Raw genomic sequence first — 23,455 nt, forward strand, 5'->3', positions numbered from 1 at the left:
GATGTGTTAAGACCGACTATGTTATCGTAGGTCAGGGTACTTTACATAACACTTTATCAGTGTTATACAGATGTGTTATTGTACTGTCAACAATAACACACTTTCTGTGTTATTTTAATATATAGATAAGTGTTTAATTATGTTATTTATAGTCGATTATATAACACATTTCAATACTTATAAATTGGTGTTATACTACACTTTAGTATAACACTTTTTTGTGTTATACTACACTTTAGTATAACACATTTTTTGTGTTATACTAAAAAGTATCGCTGCCCAGAGACAGTCCCCCATCCAACACTAAAGCAAAGAGCAAAGAGTAGTCCCTGTGGGGCAACCAGCCAGCAAAGGATCCGGGGTTTTCATTGACCAGCGATCAGAAAGCGGTCAAAGTCAGGTCAGACCGAGCTGGTTGAGCAGCAGGAGGAGAATCGGTCTAATCTCAGGGAAACCACAGTCGGAGTCATAAGGAAAGTAACACATTATTTGTGTTATACTACACTTTAGTATAACACATTATTTATGTTATATAATGAAGTTTGCATAACACAATTCTTTGCATAAAAAGTGTTATTGTAATAGATATTATAACACAATTTTTGTATTATTTTAATATTTTGATAAGTTTAAATTCTCATTATATATTTCATTTATTTATCACTAATTTATTCTATTATATTTTAATTTTTTTATATAATTAAAATTAACTTTCTAATATATACTAGCATCATCAAATGAACTTGATTTTCAAATAACAAAAAGTAAAAACATTCAACATTGTATTAACAATCCACAAATTAGTTTAAAACATTCAACATTGTCATCAACAACAAAAATTTCTTTAAGTATTCAAGTAGTCTTAAATCTTCAACATATTGAAAAGTTACTACTTTCAGCACAAAATATTCTACTGCTGCCCAACACAAAGCCTTCAAAATTAAGTATCATTTTCTATTTCGCTTGTCACATCTGCAAAATAAACAAAAAAAATATTTTATTGTTATTATCTAGCATCACAAATTACTTCAAGAAAAATGTTACGGAAATTATTTCCAAGAAAGGACACCACATACAAAAGATAATCACAAATGTAAAGCCAAGGACAATAAAAAATGCGAATACAAAAGCACTGGAAATTCCTTCTGATTTCTCTTTTCCAAAAAAAGAAAAATTTCTACCAAACTTTATAATGTATTTCCAAACTAAAAAAAGTCAAGGACCCAATTTAATTGAACACAGAAATCAAATCCCTTTTATAAAGAATAAACTAAGCAACATTGATGATATAATTGTTTCACAAGTACTATTTTTCTCTACTGTATGCACACAAAGCTTGATTAATTAATAGTAAGAAATCAATTATATAGAAAGCTCAACCAATGATATATACATACAATGAGTTTTCTAAATATTGAATGTTCAGCTACGTACCTACAGCTTCTGTTTGTTTTGATAGGGTGCTGAAAGAGGTTAGATTTGGGCACCTTGGCTTAGATAATATTGCAGCAGTGACTAATTTAAAGAGACTGAGAATTGGACTATCTCTACCATCTTGAGAATGTAATACTTCCCCATCAGCACTGGGAAGTAAACCCAGCCAAGGGGCTATTTACATGAAGTGCCAGGTATCTACTTCTCTCTGTTCAGCATCTGAGATAGCAACAATAAGATTCAAGTGGCCAGAAACACTTTTTTCAACTTTAACTAACCAATTAGATGATATACATCATGATTCAGGCATCTCCAGTTCATTTTGAAGACTTCAGTAAAATTATAGCAAAAGCAAGGACACCGGCAACCTTAATTTTATAAACAAACTCTAAAGAAAAGTCCTCAAGTTCAAGTATAAAGACATCATGTACCTGCCACACCTCCATAAAAAGGAAGCAATCTAATGGACTTTGGCAATGATTCTTGCAATCCAGTGATCATTGGTTCAAGTGTTGATAGCTGAAGCAAGCAGGAAGAGATCATTATGCTAAATAAAAGATATCAAGAGCTACGTTAGATTTAAATAAATATTTTAATATAATGCCATGTAACCATAACATCACCAAACTAAAGTTCAACACCACAGAAAGAAATACCTGCTGCCGCCGTGAAGTTGAGAACCGAACCAGCCAGCCCTGCGCCCAGCCACCGTCCCTACCGAGCCCCTCCCTATACATCATTAAAACACGAACTTGTTCCACTTTATGAGCTTCCAATACTTCGAGTTTGCTCCTTTCAAGATCACTTTAAAATTTTGTGATACTCTCAGATTTTGTTTCAATAGCTCCCAATATGTCTTCCATCTGCTTTTGCACATCTTCAAAAGCTGCACCAGCAGCTCTCTGGGAGTATAAATTATAAGGCAAATGGTTATCTATTAAAGTGTCAATATGAATATAGATAGTGCATGCTATATACAGAATAATTGATACAAAAAAAAAAAACAGTGGTACAAAGCCATATCCGACAATAGTATAATATATATTTATATATAAATTAATATAGTACAAACAAAAAACACATGTATTTCAACAAATATATATATTTATTAATATGAAACTGAAAACTCAAAACCATAGATGAGATTTTGAGAGACGCACAGAGAAGAAGAACATGACAGCTGGTAGGGCACTTGTTCTTGCTTATGGTTGGCAACAAAGAAAAATAGAGACTAAGAAAGTTGTATATGGTTCCAATCCAAGCATTTAAAAATTAACAGAAAGAAATATAGGCAGAATACTGCTAGTAATATCATCAGAAATGACAAATGATACTACTTCAAGGGTAAAAAAAAAATAACATAACATTCAAAAAATGCACCTCTGTTTCATTGGCTGGCGAGCATTGTAAACTGAAATCCATTGTGTCGCTGGAACACCTAGATGAACCTTCTTCCTTGGTTGCCCATCATCATCTTCTGCAATATTCAATCTACCCCATTTTTGTCCAACTTGGCTAATAATCTAACAATAATTACATTGAAATAAGAGCATAAATAAGGTATAATTAATAAGCATGTGTTAAAGTAATTAACAAATACAAACTAAGCACTGAGCAGTGTACACTTTTGTATTGAATTGAATGAATACAGAATACAAGTGGCACCAATATATACATGCCACAAAGAAGAATCAAGAAAAGTAAGATACAGTTCTATACTTAAATAAACTATATGTTTCAACTAATTTAGGGATATAAGGTCCAGTACTAAGCTCAAAATTACTCTCAATAACTTAACTAAACTAACCGATTTAACTATATTATATATATATATAAGGTCTAGTGCTAAGATTAAAGTATGTGCTATACTTACTAATGGTGACTTTGTACTGTACAGGCATTACAGTCTCAGACTCCAAATGAAACTCTAAAAGCTCTAAGCTAGAGTATAAACAGTCAACTAGAAAATATTGAAGAAAGACATTTTCCCAAGTTAACAGTTAGAAAAAGAATATTATTACATACCAACCAGTTATCCATGAGGCAAATGGTGACCACACACTTTATCTACCTCATACCAGCCAGCCAGCCAGATATCTTTCTCTTTCTCTTCAAAATTTTATTTCTGCCTCATAGAAACCTTCCACACACTTCACAGATTAGATAGAAAATTCATTTCTTATCTTCTCCTAAAAAAAAGCTAAAAAATTGTTATTGTTAAATACAAAGTTTGTAATAAAGATCAGATCAGGCTACAAAAACAGTGCCAGTCCTTGAGGTTTTGCTAGGAGTAGAGTCCTTATTGGTCTATGTTTAATAGAGGGATCTGCTACTCATTTTTCAGTTCTTTTGTTTTGCTTCATCAAACTCAATTTGCTCTTGTTTTTCTTTCTTTTTGCTTGAGCAAAACATGCATGAGAGTTAATAACCATATATATATTACCTTTATTAGTTATATTCAAAGGTATCATGTAGAGTTATTAATGACCGAATATTACTTGTGTATTCCACAAATACTCTACATGGCTATCTATCTAAATGGAATTTTAACAAATTTGACCATATATTATAAACAAGGTAGCAGACAAAAGTGAAAGAAAAACAAATGAATAAACTTAAACAGTACACAAATAGAAAACATTCAAACTCAGATTTAGAGCATTGATCTCTTTCATATTTATAGAATACCAATAAAGCAACAACAAATGACATGATAACACCAGTTATATACACATATCAAGAAAAATGCTCTGTATGTGCATGTTAAAAAATTCCCATCCAATTCACACAAACCATGTCTTATGGTCGATTCTAAAATATATTCACAAGAACAATGCATCTGTTCTGTTCAAAATTTCCAGGTATGCTTAAAAATATCTATATTGTACGTGTCTTCAAAATCAGTATTTTCTTTAAGTTCTATTCGGTTTCAAATGAATTTTAATGTTATGCCATGAATGTTGGCTAACCCTCAATGGTAATTGTTACTTTGTTAGAATAAAAACTTGTCAATTTCTTTATAGACCATATACTTCTTGGATTTGCAAGGTCAAAATATTACTCAGCTAAAATATTACATTAATAGAGGAATGAAGTAAGGGTAGAGACTCTTACCATAAAATGCTCTCCACTTGCAAATGTAAAAGCCAATTAAAATCATCCCATAAGTTAATCCATTCAAAATAGCTATAATTATCAATGCTCTCTTCACCTTAAGATCAGCTCTTTCTTTTCCTAAATAAATTTTTGGAGCAAGAAAAGAAAATATTAATGAATTAATATAGAAGGAAGGGAATTTGAACTTGATAAGGAACTAAAATTTTCAACCTGTAATCTGTACCAGTTGTTTTTCAAGAATGACCTCTCTCTTGTGTCCAACACTACAATCAGTAAAAAAAAAAAAATCAGTGGAAATAGATCAATCACAACAATCGGGGAATAGAAAACGCATAATATAAAGGTGAATACAGCAAGGTCAAGCTCTATTAAATATATCTTCGATTGTATATTTAGGAAGGCACCACTAATCAGTAAATAACTAACTTCATGAGCTCTAACACCAATGAAATTGTATACATTTAAGTTCTTTGCAATAAGAATCATATCAACAAAAACCACAGAAAGAATCATATCAACAAAACCAGAAAACTCATAATAGAACATAAGATACTGAGAGAAACATATACCAAGTGTTAGCAATTGTTCTTGAACATAGCTTTTTAACATATGGATACTTATTAAAACCCTCATTTACTTCTGGCCTAATGATTGAGATCACATCTATACAAAATAAAAAATACTAACTATATGCTCAAACCAAGAAACAAGTAAAATAAAAAATTATCCAACTGTTAATTCTTAATATTCAAACATCATATTCTAATTTCAAGAAGATTCATACTAACCAGGACATATTGGAAGCACTACAATTGACATTCCAACAAATGCCAAGGCAACAGTCCGCCCAGCCAGCTCTTCAAGACCATCTGTTAAATTAACTCTGTTTCCCATAGAAACAAGACAAAATGAGGTCAACCAGTACCCATTTTATTCAGGGAACAAAACAAGCTATCAAATGAGACAGAGATGAAAATTTTGATACTTCTCCTACCATAATTCTTGGAGTGAAAATATGTTGAAACTTTCGGTTTTAGTATTTAAAACTAATAGCTGAAGTATTTTAGTATTTAACCAAGCTAGTTTTTATTAATTTCTAGTTCCAGCTATTAACCCAAAAGATTATATACACATATAAATATATTAAGCAAAAGTTGTAAATATGAGCAGAAAAAAATTCTGAGACATATATGTCATTAGCAAGACAGAACATAGTGTTTCCTGAGTAGAATATGTGTGCATATACACATATACAGACATATGTATTTTTATCTCCCATTTCTAATTTAATTAAATAAAATCTGATTTAATGTCAACTATTGCTTATTTTTTTCAAATATTTTCAACATTGAGTTTTTAAAAATAAAAACACCAATATTATTACAAAAATGTATAGAGAGGCTTTGTAAGGGTTTTCTCATTGTATTTTGTAGGGGTTCTAAGTGAAGTAAGATTGCTTGTTTTTTTTTCCTGGGATTGATTTTTAAGTGTCTTCAAACTCAATATTTCCATAGTTTCTTATTTAGATAACTATTGATAAACATGACTTGTATATATTATTTATGTCTTAATAATACAATGGCTTCAGTTTTATCATGTTTTGACTCTTTCTTGTTAACTAAAGTTTAGATGAGCTACATGTACCACAAGAATAAGACTAAAAAAATAAGACCACAAAAACAAATCAATAAATAACAAGAACAAATAATGAGAAGTAAGAAAGATACATGGCTAATGGATTTAGAATATCATCCCTATACATGCCATCCCTTGTAAACCACTAAGGCAAGTTGAGTAGAAAGAAGGGAAAACATACACACACACAGAGTAGGGCAGAGATATTCTTACAATAGGATGTGCCAGCAGCTCGCCAAAGTTGTAGATATTATCCCCAAGCAGTACTGAAAGTGATAAACCAAATGCCAAGTCCTAAAAAATTGTACAAAAAAATCAAAATACTGAAACTAACAGCCAAAACAGCTGGAAAAGTTTAATGCATGTTGTTGGTCAAACAAAATTTCTATAAAGAGGCTCCAATTTAGAGAATACATTTTAAAAAAATATGAATTTATTCTTTTGCCAGCTAGCCATAAATTAACCTTGTATGATTGTATCACAAGATTCACAATACAAGAAGACCACATAAGTTTATTCTTTTGCCAGCTGGCCATAAATTAACCTTTTAAACTATTTTAATTTCCTATCAGTCACTAACTCCAACGTGATATATTAGTGTTAATTAGTTTTTAGAAACTTAATACTTTGTTACTTTTAAAAATATGTCTTATTGTTTTGATAACATTCGTAGCCTCATTACTTTAGTAATTTATTATTTTAATTTTACTTATATTTTAGTAACTTTAATATTTTCGAAAAGGTAACTTATTATTTCAGTTACTCTTTAGTAACTTATTGTATCCACTACTTTTCAAAACCAAATATGTAATAGATAAATATTAACTTATCCACCTGACTGGCTATGTAAGCAGAAAAGAAAAACAAACAGAGTGATATGTCCAAAAGTAAAAAAATATAAACACATTTTCATTACTTCAAAAGCGTTATTGTACAGTTTGGTAAAAGATATATACTGTAGAAAACATGAAGAAGAAGAAACTATATAGATCATCCTAGTTTCTACACAAAACAATAACATAAAGAAAGATTATAACATAAAAACACAGTGAACTCAACAAAGCCTTTAAAACTTCCTCATCTCATTTAAGAGGAATATGATTAATTCCTGAGACTATTGCAAAGCATTTAAAATTGAATAAATAAAGTCCAAGAAGCCTGTTCCCTTAAGAATATCTTTACTAGTCAATAGCTCAAAATCCAACAACAGCAAGAACCCAATTACAGCTGCCTTCCCATTTATAATCTCATTCTTCCCTATGAAACCAAATCCTCCTGAGCTCTCATCAACTACCATCCTTACCTATCAAGCACACCAGAATTGATGATTATAGTAGCCTATATATATATATAGACTATGTATAAATCTTATCAAATATGTAACAGTTAAAAATTCCAGCATTTTTTGTAATTATTTAGCATGATAGCTTATGTATTTGATATTATATCTATAGTCTAGAAGCCATTTTACAAAATATCATCAAAACATACCAGTTTACAAGATAATGTTACAAAAATATGTATATTCCCAAAAGATGTTGATGCTTATATGTACATTAACTTAACATGAAGTAACACTTACCAGCTTAAATGATTCTGACAGAGATTCCACTAAGGTATACGCTAAGTAAAGAAGAGCACTTTTGTAGAACTCAGCAAATTCTTGACGAAATTTATGGTATTGATAAGAAACCCAATAATAAATGGCTAGCCAACCGAGAACCCAAATAAATATTTTCATATAACAAATAAATACAAGAGGGCATATATATTCTCATATAACAAAAACAGAGTAATAAATCAAATGAAAATTTTAAAATTTTAATGACACCAATTGATTCAGCTATTTAGGTGCACCAGTAAGTAATCTATTTTTCATAGATTTACTTATGTTTTGCAAGTTAACGTATTTCACAAAATCAAAATTGAAGGTGCTTGAATGAAAATAAAAAAACATGTAAAAGCTTGAATTTGACACTGTTTCTGATCCAATGTTTGAGGACTAAAATGCCAATGTGAGTGAAATTTTGATTTAGACAGAACAACCAACTCTTATTCCTACTTCAAAGTCACAAGGGAAAAGAAAGTCTGTGTACCATCCTGAGTCATGAGTGGATAATCAGCAGCACTTAATGTGATAAACCAGTTCCAATCTGCATTAATCTTGAGAAACAACGCTGCAGCATAACAGATAAACCAGTCACTTTTCAAATAAATACCCTCACTCTCAACATTTCTCTATAGTAATTATTTGAAGTATTATAAACACATATATACCATATCATAACTTAAATATCTGATAAAATATGATGCTTGATCATGATCTAGCTACATATTTCATTGAGACAGATCATTTCAGTTATATCTTAATCTACCACATAAATTAAATTTCTACAAAATATTTGTCTATACAAGGTTGCTGATATAATAATATTTGTGTAAAATACAATTGAGAATTGAGATACACTTTTGTCCTTTATTATTGTTATTAAATAAAAGCTAGAGCCTAGACGGCCAGAACCTTCCAAATTATTTTAATATTTGTGTGTGTGTGTATAAACCCATTTGTAAAGAAAGGTGAAAGCTCATACTTGAGAGAGGAAATTCCATCAATATTTTTGTAATGGAAATCATAGAGTTCCATGAACCAGAGCCAAACCACAATAATGGGCATGTGGCAGCCATCTTTGGGGTCACCGGGGTTGTGGGGAGGGAGCTGGCAAGAAGGCTCACATCAAAATCTGAATGGAAAAAGGTTTATGGAATTTCCCGGAATCCTCCTCATCTTGAGCATTACCAACAGCACTAAACTAAATGCAAATCCTAGAATATGATTCAAATGCAAATGCAAATACCAACACAGTAATATGATTCAAAGAAGAAGAAAATCAGATCTAAACATTTATTTTAATAAAGATAAATCTAATTAATATATACATATATCAAACTACCTCTCTCCCTTTCTTCTCGACCCTTTCTCTACAAATTAACCAACCCTCAAACTTCAACCTAGCTCTAAGCTTCAAACCCAGCCCTGTTTCCAGCCTCGCATCGTCGACCACACCACATCCCCATCGCCAGCCATGCGTTGTTGAGCATGTCGAGCCTCCGCATCGCCAAGTCCCCAGAAGCCTTCGTCAGTACACCATACCTTACTGAGAGCATTAGGGCTTCGTCGAGGAGGGAGAGAGAGGCAGAGGAATGAAAGTGATGAAAGAGAGGGGGGTCGAGGCGAAAGAGTGCCGTGGAGATGAAGAGAAAGAAAGTGAATGAGAACTGAAGAGGTGGAAGAGTGGAAGAGAAAGTAGTGTATATCTAGAAAGAGAAGATGGAGATGGAGAGAAACAAAGGCTATGATGGAGTCGGGCAAAGTGTTTTTGGTGAGAGAAAAGAATGAGGAGAGATAATTAATTTTTTTTCAATTGCCGCTTAAAATTTTTAGTTTCCCACCTTTCATTTTCAGAAATCCAATTTTACCCTTTTTGTTTCTAATATGACTTATTATAATACTTTTTTAATAAGCTTTATATTCATATGTTGTGGAAAGGGTAATTTGTTGTAGTGCTACCAAATTTCGTGTTTATATATGTAAATTATCATTTGGTTTGATATTAGCAAATTTTAGCAATGCCAAGTAGAGGTGTACAAATGACTTTACCATTTTAATGGAAGTTGACTAAAAATATAATTAGAAAGTGGGTTGGGGCGATTCATGCAAAACGTTGAAGAGATGGGTGACAAGGCCTTGTCACCTAAATTTTTTTTTTTAATACACTATATTACTTGGTGTTAGTTTTTTTTTTTAATTTTTTAAAAAAAAAAGTTCGCTACATTTTTTTGTTTGTATTATTTGTATTTTTAATTGTATGTAATTGCATCATATATATTTTTTCTATTTAGATATCATTAATTTAATAAACAAAAATTATTATATATGTTAGTATAATTCTATTTTTTAAAATGAGCTTTTTTTTACTTATAAATTTTGACTCTGGAACATAATATAAATTTTCCATTTAGATGTAACTGAAAAAATAAACGTGAGAAAATATATATGTATGAAGATGAAATATATTATAACAAAAAAAAAAAATAGAGTACATAAGTTAGGAAAAAGGTAATGGGCAATTGTTTGGAAGAGAATGTTAGAATAGACAATGAAATTAATGTTTAGAAAGGTAGATGGAAAGTGATTTACATAATAGAAAGGAAGGTATGATATTTAATTTTTGTCTTTTTTTTTTTGGGTAAAATTTGTTTGTAATTTGGTTGGTTTTCAATTCAAACTTAAGAAGACAATGAAAAGTCATTTTCTGCATTTTTGTACACAATCTAATGGCGTAGATATGGGTGGTCAGAAATCTGTACCACCACTCAACTGATCACGTACCATACATTTATTTTCATTTATTTATTTTTAAGGAATGTAATGCACCATAGAATTTAACGAAACTGCTTTTATGAGTTTTGTTTTTTAAGGAGGAAAAACAGTAATAACAGTAACAGAGAAAAAATATCTGAATACACATAACATAACAGAATTTGTACCTTAATAGTTGAGACCAGATATAGACATGCGGACGACCAAAGAAAACTAGGATAGCAATCACTCCACATATAATACGAGGTTCTTTTTAAATATAATATAATATATATTATTACTATAAAATAAAATAAAATAAATACATATGTAAGTATATATGAATTAGAGATATTATTATTTACGATGAGGAGTGAAGTTAAGTGTACATGTTATGATTCACTTGTGGTTGTAGGGGCTAGAGACATGGATTAGGACGTGGAGACAAATAATCATGTAATGTAAACAAATTAGTTACTTATATATTTGTGTCCAAAAACAGTTACTTTTCAGATTGGTGCTTGCAAATCTCAAAATATTATATCTATCGATCGATCTATCTATATAGTAGTGGCCTGCCTTAGTTGGCTCTTTTCTCTCTCTCCAAAGTGTTGACGGTAAGTAATCATCAACCAAGTTAAATTGGAAAACTTTTGATCTTAAAAGTAAATGAAGAGCTGGGAAGAAACTTAGAAGAACTTAGGATAGCTATCTAAACATAGAATCAAGTTGCAGAGTGAAAATGAAGAGAATATTTGTATCACTCAAGAATTTCTGGTTACAACAATACATCATTTTCTCGGGTCCTATTTATAGGGGAGCTCTAATGGCACTTAGTACAAGTTCCAAGGGGACAAAGAGGTAGCTGTATGATAGGGCACCTCAAAGGATCATGGAGTAGGCATTAGTGGTGTCGGGCTCCAAGTTTGTCGGGCATGACATTTTTCAGAGGTGTGGGAGGAGTGTGCCTCCTCTTAGTACTTTGTACGACCATTACTCCTGACTTATGTACGACAACTACTCTTCTGATGGTCGTGTCTGGTTCATACTCCGTACTACTTGGACCTTTTTCGTACAACCCATGCCTTATTAAGTCCTTAAGAGCTTAAGTGCAAGAAATTTAAAGCTCGAGGTTGAGGAGGAACATTTATAGCTCCAGGCTATAGGGACTCTCTGAGCTTATTTCCTTTCAAGCTTGGTGATGGCCTTAAGTTGGTATTCCAAGTTTGTTGAGCCCTCCAAATCATCTCCTTGGCTTCTAGGGAGTCTTGCACACGTTTCATGGTCCGGGGAGGGGTTGAACCTGTGCTTGGGCTTCAGGGGGGGCCCTGAGCTTGCCCCCTAGGGGAGCTCACCACCTGAGCTCGCCCGTGGGGTCCTTAGGGTTGTGAGCTTGGTCCTCATGTCTCCTCCATCTCTTTAAAGCAACTCTTGGGCGTTGGCATCTTGTTTGGCTTCTCTTGTCATTTCTCCATAGTCACATTAGTTGCTTAGTAAACAATAAACTCCATGAGGCTTGAGATTGCCCCCAAGCCCTAGGGAGTCTTGAGCTTGCCCCCAAGCTCTAGGGAAGCTTGAGCTCGCCCCTCAAGCTCTAGAGAGGCTTGAGATAGCCCCCCAAGCCCTAGGGAGGCTTGAGCTCGCCCCCAAGCTCTAGGGAGGCTTGAGCTCGCCCCCATTCTCTAGGAAGTTGCGAATTTGATCCCCGAGCTTTTCCTATCTCTTGGGACTCCTCTTGCGTGCTTTACTTGATGTGGAATTTTGACATCCACAGATATTATTTTAGTAAAGTTAGTCTATTTCATTTTCTTTTTTCCTTTTTAAAAGGAAAACAATCCTAATTTTTTCAACATATGAAGACAAATGGACTTGGAGCCGACTGGTACAATACAAAATGAGAAATGATCATTGAATTTTCAATATTAGGTAAATCATTATTGATTATTTTATTTTTGTTGTAATGTTTTCTCTTGACTTGTTTTCTACATTAAACATTATCTTTGATATGATAATATGATACGTATACTCTCACAATCTCATTGTTCTCACTGTTTTTATCTTTTTGTTAATATGGCCAATATATGTATATATAACTTTTCAAATTAAGTTAGATTCAAACAGTACTTGTTGAGAGTTTTCTTAGTTTTAAAAGTTGAAATTTGTATGTTGATATGTCATGCTCTATTGATGATGTAAATAATAAAAAAACAATATAAAAAAAGAGAGTATATGAAATAGGATTTTGAAAGATTGATTGTTTGCTATGCCACTAAGGATTGTAATTTGTATATAGTTGCAATTCACAAATCTATTACATTTAAAATTATATGTGTTGTTGTAAATTTTAATTTATTTTTTTCTTATATATATATATAAATATATATAGCTTCATAATACAATTTTAGGTTCAAATACTCTTCCTTGTCATGGGGAAGCTGACAACTAATGCATTTTTCAAATGAAAAATCATTGAAGATCAACAATTTGGAGAAAATGGTCAAACATATATTCTGAATTCTAAAAATTTAGTTCCCACTCATCCTAAGAAGGTTCAAAGAATTGAAAGTGAAAATTTTCATATTGCCTCTTTAGAGCGTGATCCTGGAAAACGTCCTTTAATTGGGAATACCAAATTAATCAATAAGATGAAATTCGTTGAGCTTATATTAAAGTTGGACCATAGAAAATCAAACTTGAAAGTTATCCACTATTTGGACCAAAGTAGCATCTTCAAAAATTTTGTAGCTCTTGGTTTGAATTGTTTCACTACAACAAAAATGAGTTTTAGGGGCAACGCATGTCGCCCCTAATAACCCGAAAAGTCGCCTCTGATTAGTCGCCCGTGGAAAAATTTCACTGAAGGGTACATTAGGGGCGACTCGAAAGTCGCCCCTGATATTTGAATATGTCGCCCCTAAAAGTTGAAATGTCGCCTCAAAAATTTGAAAATTTTGAATTATTTTTTTGATATGTCGCCCCTGATACTCTATTAGTCGCCCCTAATACTATACTATGTCGCCCTAAATGGTTGCACGTGGCATATTATCAGGGGCGACAATGTCGCCCCTAATACTTAATTATTAGGGGCGACACGTCGCCCCTAATACTATACTCTGTCGCCCCAAATGGTTGCACGTGACATATTATCAGGGGGCAACAATGTCGCCCCTAATACTATTTTATTTATAAAAAAAATAATAAAATTAATTAATTAAATACAATTTTAAATAATTATTTATCGAAATTATTATTTAAAATTTAAATAATTGAAAACAAATATATTAAAAATAAAAATATTATATTAAATATTCAAATTAGTTTATTAAAATAACAATTGTACATATTCATAATACATTAACATAGCAAATATTCTTATTGTTCATAAAATTTAACAATAATTAATAATAAAATAAACCTAGTCTCCTAAATCAGTTGCCTCGTCGTCCTCCCTATTGTCTCAGCTTCATCTCTCTTCCCAGATTCACAGACCCAATCTTCAGGGACCTAGTGCTTTATTTTTCTTCCCATGCAATAACTGAAAACAGAGAGATATAATAATCATTTATGATTGATTATTATCAATACTTGTATCATCACACACACTCAAAAAGACATGGAAAAAATATATATGAAAGTTAGAAGCAATAAACACGTGCAGAAGAATATCTTCATGTTGAAAACAAGAGCATCATAGAGTTGCAGCACACCATAGCTTACAAACATGAAATTTAGAATCATTGTTCTGAGCTAATGTATTAGCAAGCATACGACTTTGAACAAAGCCAGGAAACATAATAAGATGACAACAACTAACAAGCCAAATATTCTAGTCTCTAAGTAAATTAGATGATAAAAAGTCATCTTTGTTTACAAAAAGAATGGTGAAACTACAATCATGACTACATCCAATGATTACAGTCCTTACAAAAAGAAGTTTGGTTGTTTCTTTCAAGCCAACGTTTCCAGCAAATCAAATAGCTACATCCACATAAAAAAAACCATAACTTAGTTAAAAGTCCAATAGTCCATAACCACAAATCAATTTAGCTAGTGAATCCATCAATTCAATTTTTGTTAACTAATTTTGCGTTGTTTAATCTGCTATATATGTTCATCTTCTTGACATAACAGATGATATGTGTGTGTGTATAAATGGCTTCTATAACTAATAAACGTATTTATGATGTTTAGGTAGACCTAGGCATTGCTATTCAAAAGGCCTGTGAGAACCTTACACAACCATTCAAGTTTTTATATCCTTTGGATATCAATATCAAAGACAAAATTGAGGCTATAGCAAGATCATATGGTGCCAGTGGTGTTGTATACTCAAAACAGGTAAGCTTCTACAACATTTTCATATCATGTAAATCTTTTTGATTTAAGAATTGCTGTTCAAAGATTAATTAATAATGGATGTGAGAACCCAAACAAACATGATTTCAGAAAGTTCTATTTAAGAATGAAACAATGTTTTGTTAAGAACAAAACTTCTGAATGAAAGAGAAGGTTTGTGATGTTGTGTTATTCTACAAATTTTCCTAGTGATATAATATACTGAGTGAATAAAAAATGTGATTGTAGATGAAGTTCATGGCAAAGTTTACATGTTTAACTCATGAAATAAACTTTTCTTTTGCCTAAATAGGCAGAGAAACAGATTGAGATGTACAGCAGGCAAGGGTTTTCAAGTCTGCCCATCTGCATGGCCAAGACTCAGTATTCACACAATGCAGCTGAGAAGGGAGCCCCTAGCAGCTTTGTCCTACCAATAAGGGATGTGAGGGCTAGTATTGGGGTTGGATTCATATACCCTTTGGTGGGAACAATGAGTACAATTCCAGGACTTCCTACAAGGCCATGCTTCTACGAAATCGATCTCGACACCACTACTGGAAAGGTTATTGGTCTCTCTTGAACAAGGCCTCTATACTTTGGCCAAAGTTTGGATCAAGGGCAGACTTTTCATTACCATGGTTTGATGGTTTTGCTAAAATTTTATCATGCCATATTCCATCTGTATTGGATAACTAAACATATTTTTTTTTTCAAATAAAAGAAGCATGTTAAATTTGAGTCTTGAATGCTTATAAATAAGCTTAATCATGAACATTTTTGAAAGGTTTAAGTTAACTGTATAACTGCATTCCTTTTTGTTTTGTTTATGAATGACCTAACCTAAATAATAAATTAGATTTATTAATTGGTCCAAGAAAAAATGAGAGCCAAAAATAGATAGAAAAAAAGGTTGTGCTAGTGATAGTCAGAAGCTGATATGAGTAATAGCATTACTGCTAAATGCCAATAGATAAATTCTCAAAGAAACATACTTTCTGTTATTTTCACTAATGATGAGTTGGTTCAATTTAATATAATATATAACATAGATTAAGATAAACTAAATATTTGTATTGTTAAAAAAGTCTAATAGAGTAATAGACTAATCTAATACAACACAAATCAATTCTAAGTCCACAACATAATAGAGAAATCACACCAAAAAGTCCAAATTGCATAGTCTAAATATCTAATAAGTCTAAAAGGAAAATTCAAATTCAAACAAGAAGGTAGAAAATAAAGCCCAAACCAAAATCCAACATTCATGGTGATATCAATTTCCCATGACCACCCGTGCCAAAGACAAAGCAAATGGATACATGAATAAATAATAATGTATGAGATAATATCATATTAAGGGAAATATATAATGTTAATTGAAATACAACTCTAAGAATTAAGTTGCTTGTTACCTTGAAATTAATTTCCCATGAAGAACAAGACATTAATTCCAAACAAGTAAAATAAAGATAGTTCTGATTTTTTTTTACTAAAAACACAAGACATTAAATCAAAACAAGTAAAATAAAGATAGTTTTGAAAAACATACTACAACTAAAAGGCGTGTGTAGTGCTCTGGCTTCTCTCCGATGAAGAAGAAGAAGGTCACTCGGAAGCCTCCATCCAGATTTCGAAATGAGGAAATTCCTTCCCCTAAGATTGGGGTGGATCAGTTGCCGTCTGATGTAGATCCCTTGCTGCAAGTATCTGAAGAGGCCGTTAGTCTGGCCAAGGGTTCTGTTGCGAAGGGTCTGGTCCCTTCTGATGGTGATTTTGATACCCGCCTAGCTGATGGATCGTCGATTGCTAATGGAATGGAAGGGTCTGTGAAAGAAGATTTCATTGGTTCTGCTCAATCGCACTGGGCAAAACTTAAGGACAAGCAGACGATTAGTGAGGCAGCTAAACTTCATTATGAGGAGCCTATCGTCAAAGAAGGAAAGAAGGTGGCTCAGCTAGATTTGAATGAGGTTGCTGAACAAGCTCAATCTTGGAATTCAGCTGTTATCTGTATGGTGATGGGAGCCAACCCCCCATTTACAGTCTTTGAAGGGTTTGTGAAACGTGTTTGGGGCCATCTGGGAATTGAGCGTATTGTGAGGATGCATATAGGCCTGACCATTGTGAAATTCAATGATGAGGCTACTAGGGACTTTGTACTGGAAACGGGTATGGTGCATTTTGACAAGAAACCGGTGATTGTGAGACCTTGGACTCAAGATCTCGATACTATCAGATTGGTTAGGTCGGTTCCTTTATGGATCAGATTACCTAATCTTGGTCTTCAGTATTGGGGCCAGAAATGTCTCAGTGCATTGGTTAGCACTATAGGGAAACCTATAATGGTTGATAAATTCACTAAGCAGCGATCGATGATTAGATATGCGAGAATTCTAGTGGAAATGGAAATATCTGATAACCCGCCTTTTACCATTTATTTTGTGAATGAAAGGGGTCAAGTTCAAGAGCAATTTGTTGAGTATGAGTGGCTGCCCATTAAGTGCAATAACTGTAAAGGGTATGGCCATAACATGGCTGAATGCAAGAAAATCGATTCCAATAGGTGGGTAAAGAAGGAGGTAGCAGCTCTGGAAAAAGAGGGAGTATCTTCGGTTTTAGGAGCTGTTGCAGCTGATCAATCTACAGGATGCTCAGCCAAAGATCCTGGTTCATCTAAGGTAGACTTGGGGAAAACTGAAGTAACTGGTAGTGATCCCAGTATCACTACTGGTAGGGATACTGTTGGTACTTCTCAGGTTTTGTCCTTGTCTCCTGATCCTAATAATAAGGAGAATTGGGAAGTGCCAAAAAAGACAGGGAATTCTTGAGGGAAAGGGAAGATGCATAGGCCTGGGATTGCTAAGAAGCAGAATGCATTTAAAGTTCTTCAAGAGCAAGTGATAGGTGGTCCGAGTGGGCATTTAGATGACTTGAATCTAGATGGATTGCTCCAATCTACTTAGTTGGAATGTGAGGGGTATGAATAAAAGAGGGAAGCAATTGGCTATCCTGAATGTGTTAAGGATTAATAAAGTTGGTATTGGAGTTTTGTTGGAGAATAAGCTGAAAAAGGAAAAAATTGAAGATATGATGGGTAATCTTTATTGTGGGTGGGATTTCTACAGCAGTAGAAACTCGGAAGGTAGGCTTTTGGTGTTATGGAGGAAAGCTTTTGCTAAGGTTCAGGTATTATTTGATCACTGCCAAATGATACACTCTTCAATAAAATTCTCAGGCAATTTGAAGGAGTATTTGGTTACCTTTGTTTATGGTCTTAATACGATTGAAGAGAGATTAGAGCTATGGAGGGGGCTTTCTTGCATTCAAGTTATGCATAGGCCTTGGTTGATTATGGGAGACTTTAATGCAGTTTTCAATTTTGATGATAGGGTAGGAGGGAGGCCTATTAGCTCAGCTGAATTAGTTGATTCTAATGCCTGGCTTGCCATGTCTCATATGGTTTCTATTAAGAGAATAGGCTCCAATTTTACTTGGACCAACAAACAAGATGGTGAGGACAGGATCTATTCAAGGATAGATCATGCTTTTATTAATGAAGATTGGATTGATGAGCTGCCTAATTCAATAGCAGAGTTTCACTGGGAGACTTACTCGGATCATTGCTTCTGTCTCATTAAATTTCTCAAGATAGGATCGCTGGGTACAAAACCTTTCAGCTTCTTTAATTTTTGGACTTCTCACAAAAGGTTTAAGGAGTTGGTGTGTGAGAATTGGAATAAACCCTTGGCTTTGAGAGGTTTGTTGGGTGTGACTAGGAAGCTTCTCAGATTAAAGCATGTGCTGAAAGTGTTCAATAGGAGAGAATTTGGTGATATTGAACAAAGTTTTCACTTGGCTAAAAGTGATTATCAGTTGGCTCTCACTAAAGCTCAAGCTACTCCATCAGATTTAGTTGCTCAGGAGGCTGAAAAAACTGCAGCTTTGCATTATCAAGAGATTGCTGAAAGGTACCGTAGTTTCTTAATACAAAGGAGCAAAATTACTTGGTTACAGAAAGGGGATGATAATAATGCTTATTTCCATGGATGCATTAAAAAACGAAGGGAGGAGAATCGTATTGTCTCCTTTATGAACGATCAAGGGGAAATAGTTGAAGATTATGGGGCAGTAGTTCAGCATTTTTTGAGTCATTTTCGTGATTATATGGGCAGTGCTAGTTCAGCTGATGGTTCTTTTAATGCTAAGTGTATGGAGTATGGATCTTATCTGAGTATAGAACAGCAGTTAAACTTGACTAGAAGTTTTAGCAAATCTGATGTAAAGAAGGCCCTCTTCAGTATTTCTAGTGTAAAAAGCCCAGGCCCAGATGGATTTGGGGCTGAGTTTTTCAAAACTATGTGGATGGATTTTGGAGATGAAATCTCTACATCTGTTTTGGAGTTCTTTCGAGATGGGAGGATTCCTGAATCCCTTAATGAAACTATGATTGCTTTGATTCCTAAAACAGGTAATCCCAGCCGAGCAGTTGATTACAGGCCTATAGCTTGCTGCAACACTCTATATAAATGTATCTCCAAAATGATATGCAGCAGGTTACCGGAGGTTCTTCCTCATTTGATTAGTCAAAACCAAGGTGCCTTTGTTAGAGGGAGATCGTTAGCTCATAATATACTCATCTTTCAAGACTTGATCAAGAACTATAATAAGAAGAACTCTTCTCCTAGGTGTGCTCTGAAAATAGATCTAAGCAAGGCTTATGATACAGTTGACTGGTGCTTTCTTGAGAAATTACTCATTGGGTATCATTTTCCAATCCGCTTCATTCAATGGGTTATGGTCTGTCTGCGGGGTACTTCTTATGTTATGGTGATGAATGGTAGATTACAGGGAGGTTTCAAGGGTGTTAAAGGCCTTCGTTAGGGGGATCCTGTTTCTCCTTTGCTTTTTGTTTTGATCATGGAATATCTCACGAGGTTGCTTCAGTTGGGTGCTCATCATCATCAAGAGTTTCGTTATCACCCTTTGTGTAAAAGCCTCAAGATTATTAATCTTTGTTTTGCTGACGACTTAGTTGTTTTTTGCAAGGCTAATTGTGGCTCGGTCCAGGTGCTTAAGCAGGTTTTCGAAGAATTTGGCAACAGCACTGGTTTGAGGGCTAATTCGAGTAAGTCCCAGGTATTTTTTGGAGGGGTTTCTGTGGCAGACAGGCTCCAGCTTCTGAGATTATTGCAGCTGGATGAGGGAACTTTCCCTCTCAAGTACCTGGGGGTTCCAATGCGTCCTACTAAGTGGAAAATGGCTGACTGTGATGAAATCCTTAAAAAGATCAAGTTAAGACTTCATACTTGGGCTAGCCGGCATCTGTCTTATGCAGGGAGAGTTCAATTAATAACTTAAGTTTTGTTGGGGCTGAGGAATTATTGGATGAATATTTTCATTCTTCCTCAAAGCATTGTTAAAGAGATTGATAAGCTGTGCATGTGGTTTCTTTGGGGCAATAATGGTTCTAGAAGCAATTTCCACCTTACTTCTTGGACTACTGCTTGTCTGCCGAAAAGGCTTGGAGGGTTGGGTTTTGGTGAGGGATCTAAGTGGAACAAAGCCATGCTAGCTAAGTATGTTTGGGAGATCAGTAACAAGCCTGATATGCTTTGGGTAAAATGGATAAATTCCGTTTATTTAAAGGGACAACAGCTCTGGCAGTACAAACTCAAGATTGATACCAGCTGGTATTGGAGGAAAATTTGTTTGCTGAGGGAAGTTTTTTCTCAATCTGACATTGCAGCTGCTGTTAGACAGGGAAGGTTTAAAGCTGGTTTGTTGTATCTGAATTGTATTCAGATGGATCCGGTCAGCTACCATAAGTTTGTCTGGAACAGAACTAGTGTGCCAAAACACAGATTTATCACTTGGCAAGCGGTGAATGGCAGGTTGTTAACTCGGGACCACCTGAACAGAGTGCTTGGCCAGCTTGAGAGCACTCTCTGCCCAGTTTGTGAGTCTGATACCGAAAACCATGAGCACCTGTTTTTTGTTTGTAATTTCTCCCAGATGGTTGCCCGTTTGGTGCATAGTTGGCTGGGTTGTTGTTGGCCTTTGAGGTTCAGTGATTGGTCTCAATGGATTGGGAATATGAGAAGTGATGTTACTGCTATGATTGTGGCTGCTGCCTTTTCTGCATCAGTGTATTATATCTGGTTTAATAGGAATTCTTGTTATTTTAATCATTTTTCTTATAGTGCTGAGTGTATAGTTGAAAGGATAAAAACTGATATTGCCTACAGATGTAATCACTTGTCTCAAAGGAAACTAACAGTCAAAGAGTTGGTCTTTGTGAGGAAAATTTCCTCTGTTTAATGCTTTTGTTCCCTTCTGTTTGAGGGGTTGGTTTGTAATTCGGTTGTGATTAATAAAGATTGTTTCTTTCTTGATTAAAAAAAAAAAAAAAAAAGATAGTTTTGAATTTTTTTTATACTAAAAACAAGACATTAATTCAGAACAAGTAAAATAAAGAGAGTTCATGAAACTACTATACTAAAATCATGTCAACCTAATCACAAAATACAAAATTATTATATCCAATATAAACACAATTTCAGCAACAAAGCATGTGAAATATTTTTACTAAAAAACAGAGAAGTAATGATCCAAGTAACCAATCACAAATTTAAGTATATGGCCCATTAGTGTGACAAATCAAAACAATCAAAGAAAAATGTCCTGCAGCAATGGAAATAATTATTGTTAAGAAATTATTGAAACAAAAACAAACCCACCGTGAGCACTAAGCAGAGATAACTTCCAAGAAACTGAAATTAATGAAAATTGATATGATAATTTTCTCACCCACCAAATCTAATCCAAATTAACGTTCACAAGTTATAAATCTCAATCACAAGAATAAGTAAATAACATTACCAATTCAAAATATCTAACAGAAACAAAAGAGTTGGAATACAAATCTCTATCTATATGTATAAATCCAAGTAACCAACATTTGAGATTTGACAAATCTCAATCCATCCAAAAGATGCAAAACTGAAAACTTAATCAAAATAAAACAATAGAGTTATAAACATACACAGATGATAGATTTACAACAAAAAAAACATAACACAAAAGCAATCAATAGATAAAAAAACAAACAAGATAAACCAAGATATTTAGACTTATACCTCTATGAGTAGTGAGCCCGTGTGAAGCTTTCGGAGGGCTGACCCCCGCCGTTCGTCCAAAGCTGCAACCACTCCGAGACCCACCATTTGTCCTGAGTTGTCGCCGTTCTGAGCCCTCCATGCTGCCATGGAGATTGATAGAAGTAGTGTGAGAGAGGGAAAGACATTCAGATTTTCTAACAAAACATAATGCATGAGGGGAAAGAAATAGAGTAACTTGGATTTTAGTGGGTTCTAAAATTCCATCGAGACCTCTGCTGCCACCGCCGTCGTGGTCGAAAACACTTGCAGCGTCGAGACCTCTTGCAGCTCCGAGCACCCTTGCAGCGCCGAGAACCACCTGCAGCGCCGCCGAGAACCTTGGCCGAGATTGTCCAGGCATCGAAAAGCGTGGCCGACCAGCAGCATAGCCGTTGCCGAGCACCATAACCACCAAGAACAACTGCACCGCCGGTTAGATGGGGAACCCAGCCGCACAAAACTTCTTCTTCTTTGTTGTGCTGAAAAAAGAATGAACCATAATCCCTAAAGCCCCAAACCGAATATATATGTATTTCTTATTAAAAAAATGATTTTAATTAATCAATAAAAAAGTGATTTTTAGGTCTGATTTTTTAATTAAAATTTTCTTATTTAATTCATTAATAAAAAACAGATTTTTAATTTTTAATTATTAATTTTGTTAAGAATATATTTATATAACATATAATTTTTTAGAGCCCACTTTGAGTATCATCAATACTCTTTTAGAGCCCATTTTCCATTTATTTTATATTATGGTGTATATACAATATTGTTACACCCCTAAATTTGGAGATTCATTTGTCTAATCTCTTAGCTTGCGAGATTGCAGACCGAATATATAAATTAAAGAAAATATGACTATTTATACAAATGAATATATATCCAAAAGCTACATCATTGGTCCGGTTTGAGCATGAGCTAGGTGCGCATCACTCGGTCACAAGTAAATCGCGTATACCTTTCGGGGGGCGCAGAATAATTACTGAAAGGGGTAAATAGAGTCAAGGCATACTCTAATAATTTTCTCTAACCATGGGGAAGTTGGATAAACACGATAGAATTAATTTATTTTTTACTCTTTGATAAAGAATGAATTCCATACCAAAGAGTGAGGGACAAACTGTAGTGGGCAAAATCAGTGACCTTGATAAAAAATAATCCAACAAGCAATCACTCAGCCCAATGAGCTAGTCTAATTAGCCAACAAGGCCCAAACCGATGTAAGTGGGCTCGCGTATACAATGTATCATCCAAACGCCCAAAACCATACCCGAACATGAACCCAGATACGCTCAGTCAGCCAGGGACCTTGAAACAGTCAAGGCTCCCACCACATTCGCCAAGAATAGTTCGGAAAGAAACCACTTGGAACGAGTACAACTTTTTCTTAGTTCAAGAGTAGTAGCTGGTT

General features: G+C 34.1%; 3 protein-coding genes across 20 annotated transcripts; 1 reads left to right on the forward strand and 2 right to left on the reverse strand.

Moving 5' to 3' along the window:
- Positions 1-765: 765 nt before the first annotated feature.
- On the reverse strand, positions 766-9,604 carry LOC133782703 (26S proteasome non-ATPase regulatory subunit 13 homolog A-like). 18 transcript variants are annotated; one of them, XR_009870665.1, is made up of 13 exons: positions 9,138-9,586; positions 8,283-8,363; positions 7,769-7,893; positions 6,400-7,489; positions 5,340-5,434; positions 4,762-4,814; positions 4,549-4,668; positions 3,460-3,623; positions 2,815-2,957; positions 2,091-2,336; positions 1,866-1,953; positions 1,435-1,653; positions 766-972 (listed from the first exon to the last, which is right to left on the reverse strand). XR_009870665.1 is itself a non-coding variant. In XM_062222057.1 (7 exons), exons 2-6 carry the CDS (start codon positions 8,869-8,871, stop codon positions 5,429-5,431), a joined length of 387 nt encoding a protein of 128 aa, XP_062078041.1. In that variant the 5' UTR covers positions 8,872-8,902; positions 9,138-9,604; the 3' UTR covers positions 4,761-4,814; positions 5,340-5,428. The 18 variants fall into 18 exon arrangements, 1 of the variants encoding a protein (XP_062078041.1); XR_009870664.1 differs by lacking the exon at positions 7,769-7,893 and adding an exon at positions 8,778-8,902; XR_009870675.1 differs by lacking the exon at positions 7,769-7,893 and adding an exon at positions 8,778-8,902 and having other exon boundaries at positions 6,400-6,480; positions 9,138-9,585.
- Positions 9,605-13,968: 4,364 nt separating this feature from the next.
- Positions 13,969-22,505, reverse strand: LOC133784292 (uncharacterized). The gene is made up of 2 exons (XM_062223707.1): positions 22,021-22,505; positions 13,969-14,081 (listed from the first exon to the last, which is right to left on the reverse strand). The coding sequence occupies exons 1-2, from the start codon at positions 22,445-22,447 to the stop codon at positions 14,059-14,061; spliced, it is 450 nt and encodes a 149-aa protein (XP_062079691.1). The 5' UTR covers positions 22,448-22,505; the 3' UTR covers positions 13,969-14,058.
- On the forward strand, positions 15,205-15,555 carry LOC133784291 (formate--tetrahydrofolate ligase-like). The gene has a single exon (XM_062223706.1). The coding sequence runs from the start codon at positions 15,213-15,215 to the stop codon at positions 15,462-15,464; it is 252 nt and encodes an 83-aa protein (XP_062079690.1). The 5' UTR covers positions 15,205-15,212; the 3' UTR covers positions 15,465-15,555.
- Positions 22,506-23,455: the final 950 nt, after the last annotated feature.

The sequence above is a fragment of the Humulus lupulus genome, chromosome 6 (genome assembly GCF_963169125.1).
Source record: "Humulus lupulus chromosome 6, drHumLupu1.1, whole genome shotgun sequence".
NCBI classification, from domain to species: domain Eukaryota; kingdom Viridiplantae; phylum Streptophyta; class Magnoliopsida; order Rosales; family Cannabaceae; genus Humulus; species Humulus lupulus.

Excerpts from the sequence above, each read along its gene's own strand:
- LOC133782703 (XM_062222057.1), bottom strand. The coding sequence starts at position 8,871 with ATGGCTGCCACATGCCCATTATTGTGGTTTGGCTCTGGTTCATGGAAC. Across the intron at positions 7,894-8,282 it reads TCCACTCATGACTCAGGATG|CCATTTATTATTGGGTTTCT; the intron begins GTACACAGACTT and ends TCGGTTGGCTAG. Across the intron at positions 6,481-7,768 it reads TGTCAGAATCATTTAAGCTG|GACTTGGCATTTGGTTTATC; the intron begins GTAAGTGTTACT and ends ACAATTTTTTAG.
- LOC133784291 (XM_062223706.1), top strand. The coding sequence starts at position 15,213 with ATGTACAGCAGGCAAGGGTTTTCAAGTCTGCCCATCTGCATGGCCAAG.
- LOC133784292 (XM_062223707.1), bottom strand. The coding sequence starts at position 22,447 with ATGGTGCTCGGCAACGGCTATGCTGCTGGTCGGCCACGCTTTTCGATG. Across the intron at positions 14,082-22,020 it reads CGGGCTCACTACTCATAGAG|TTATTGCATGGGAAGAAAAA; the intron begins GTATAAGTCTAA and ends CTCTGTTTTCAG.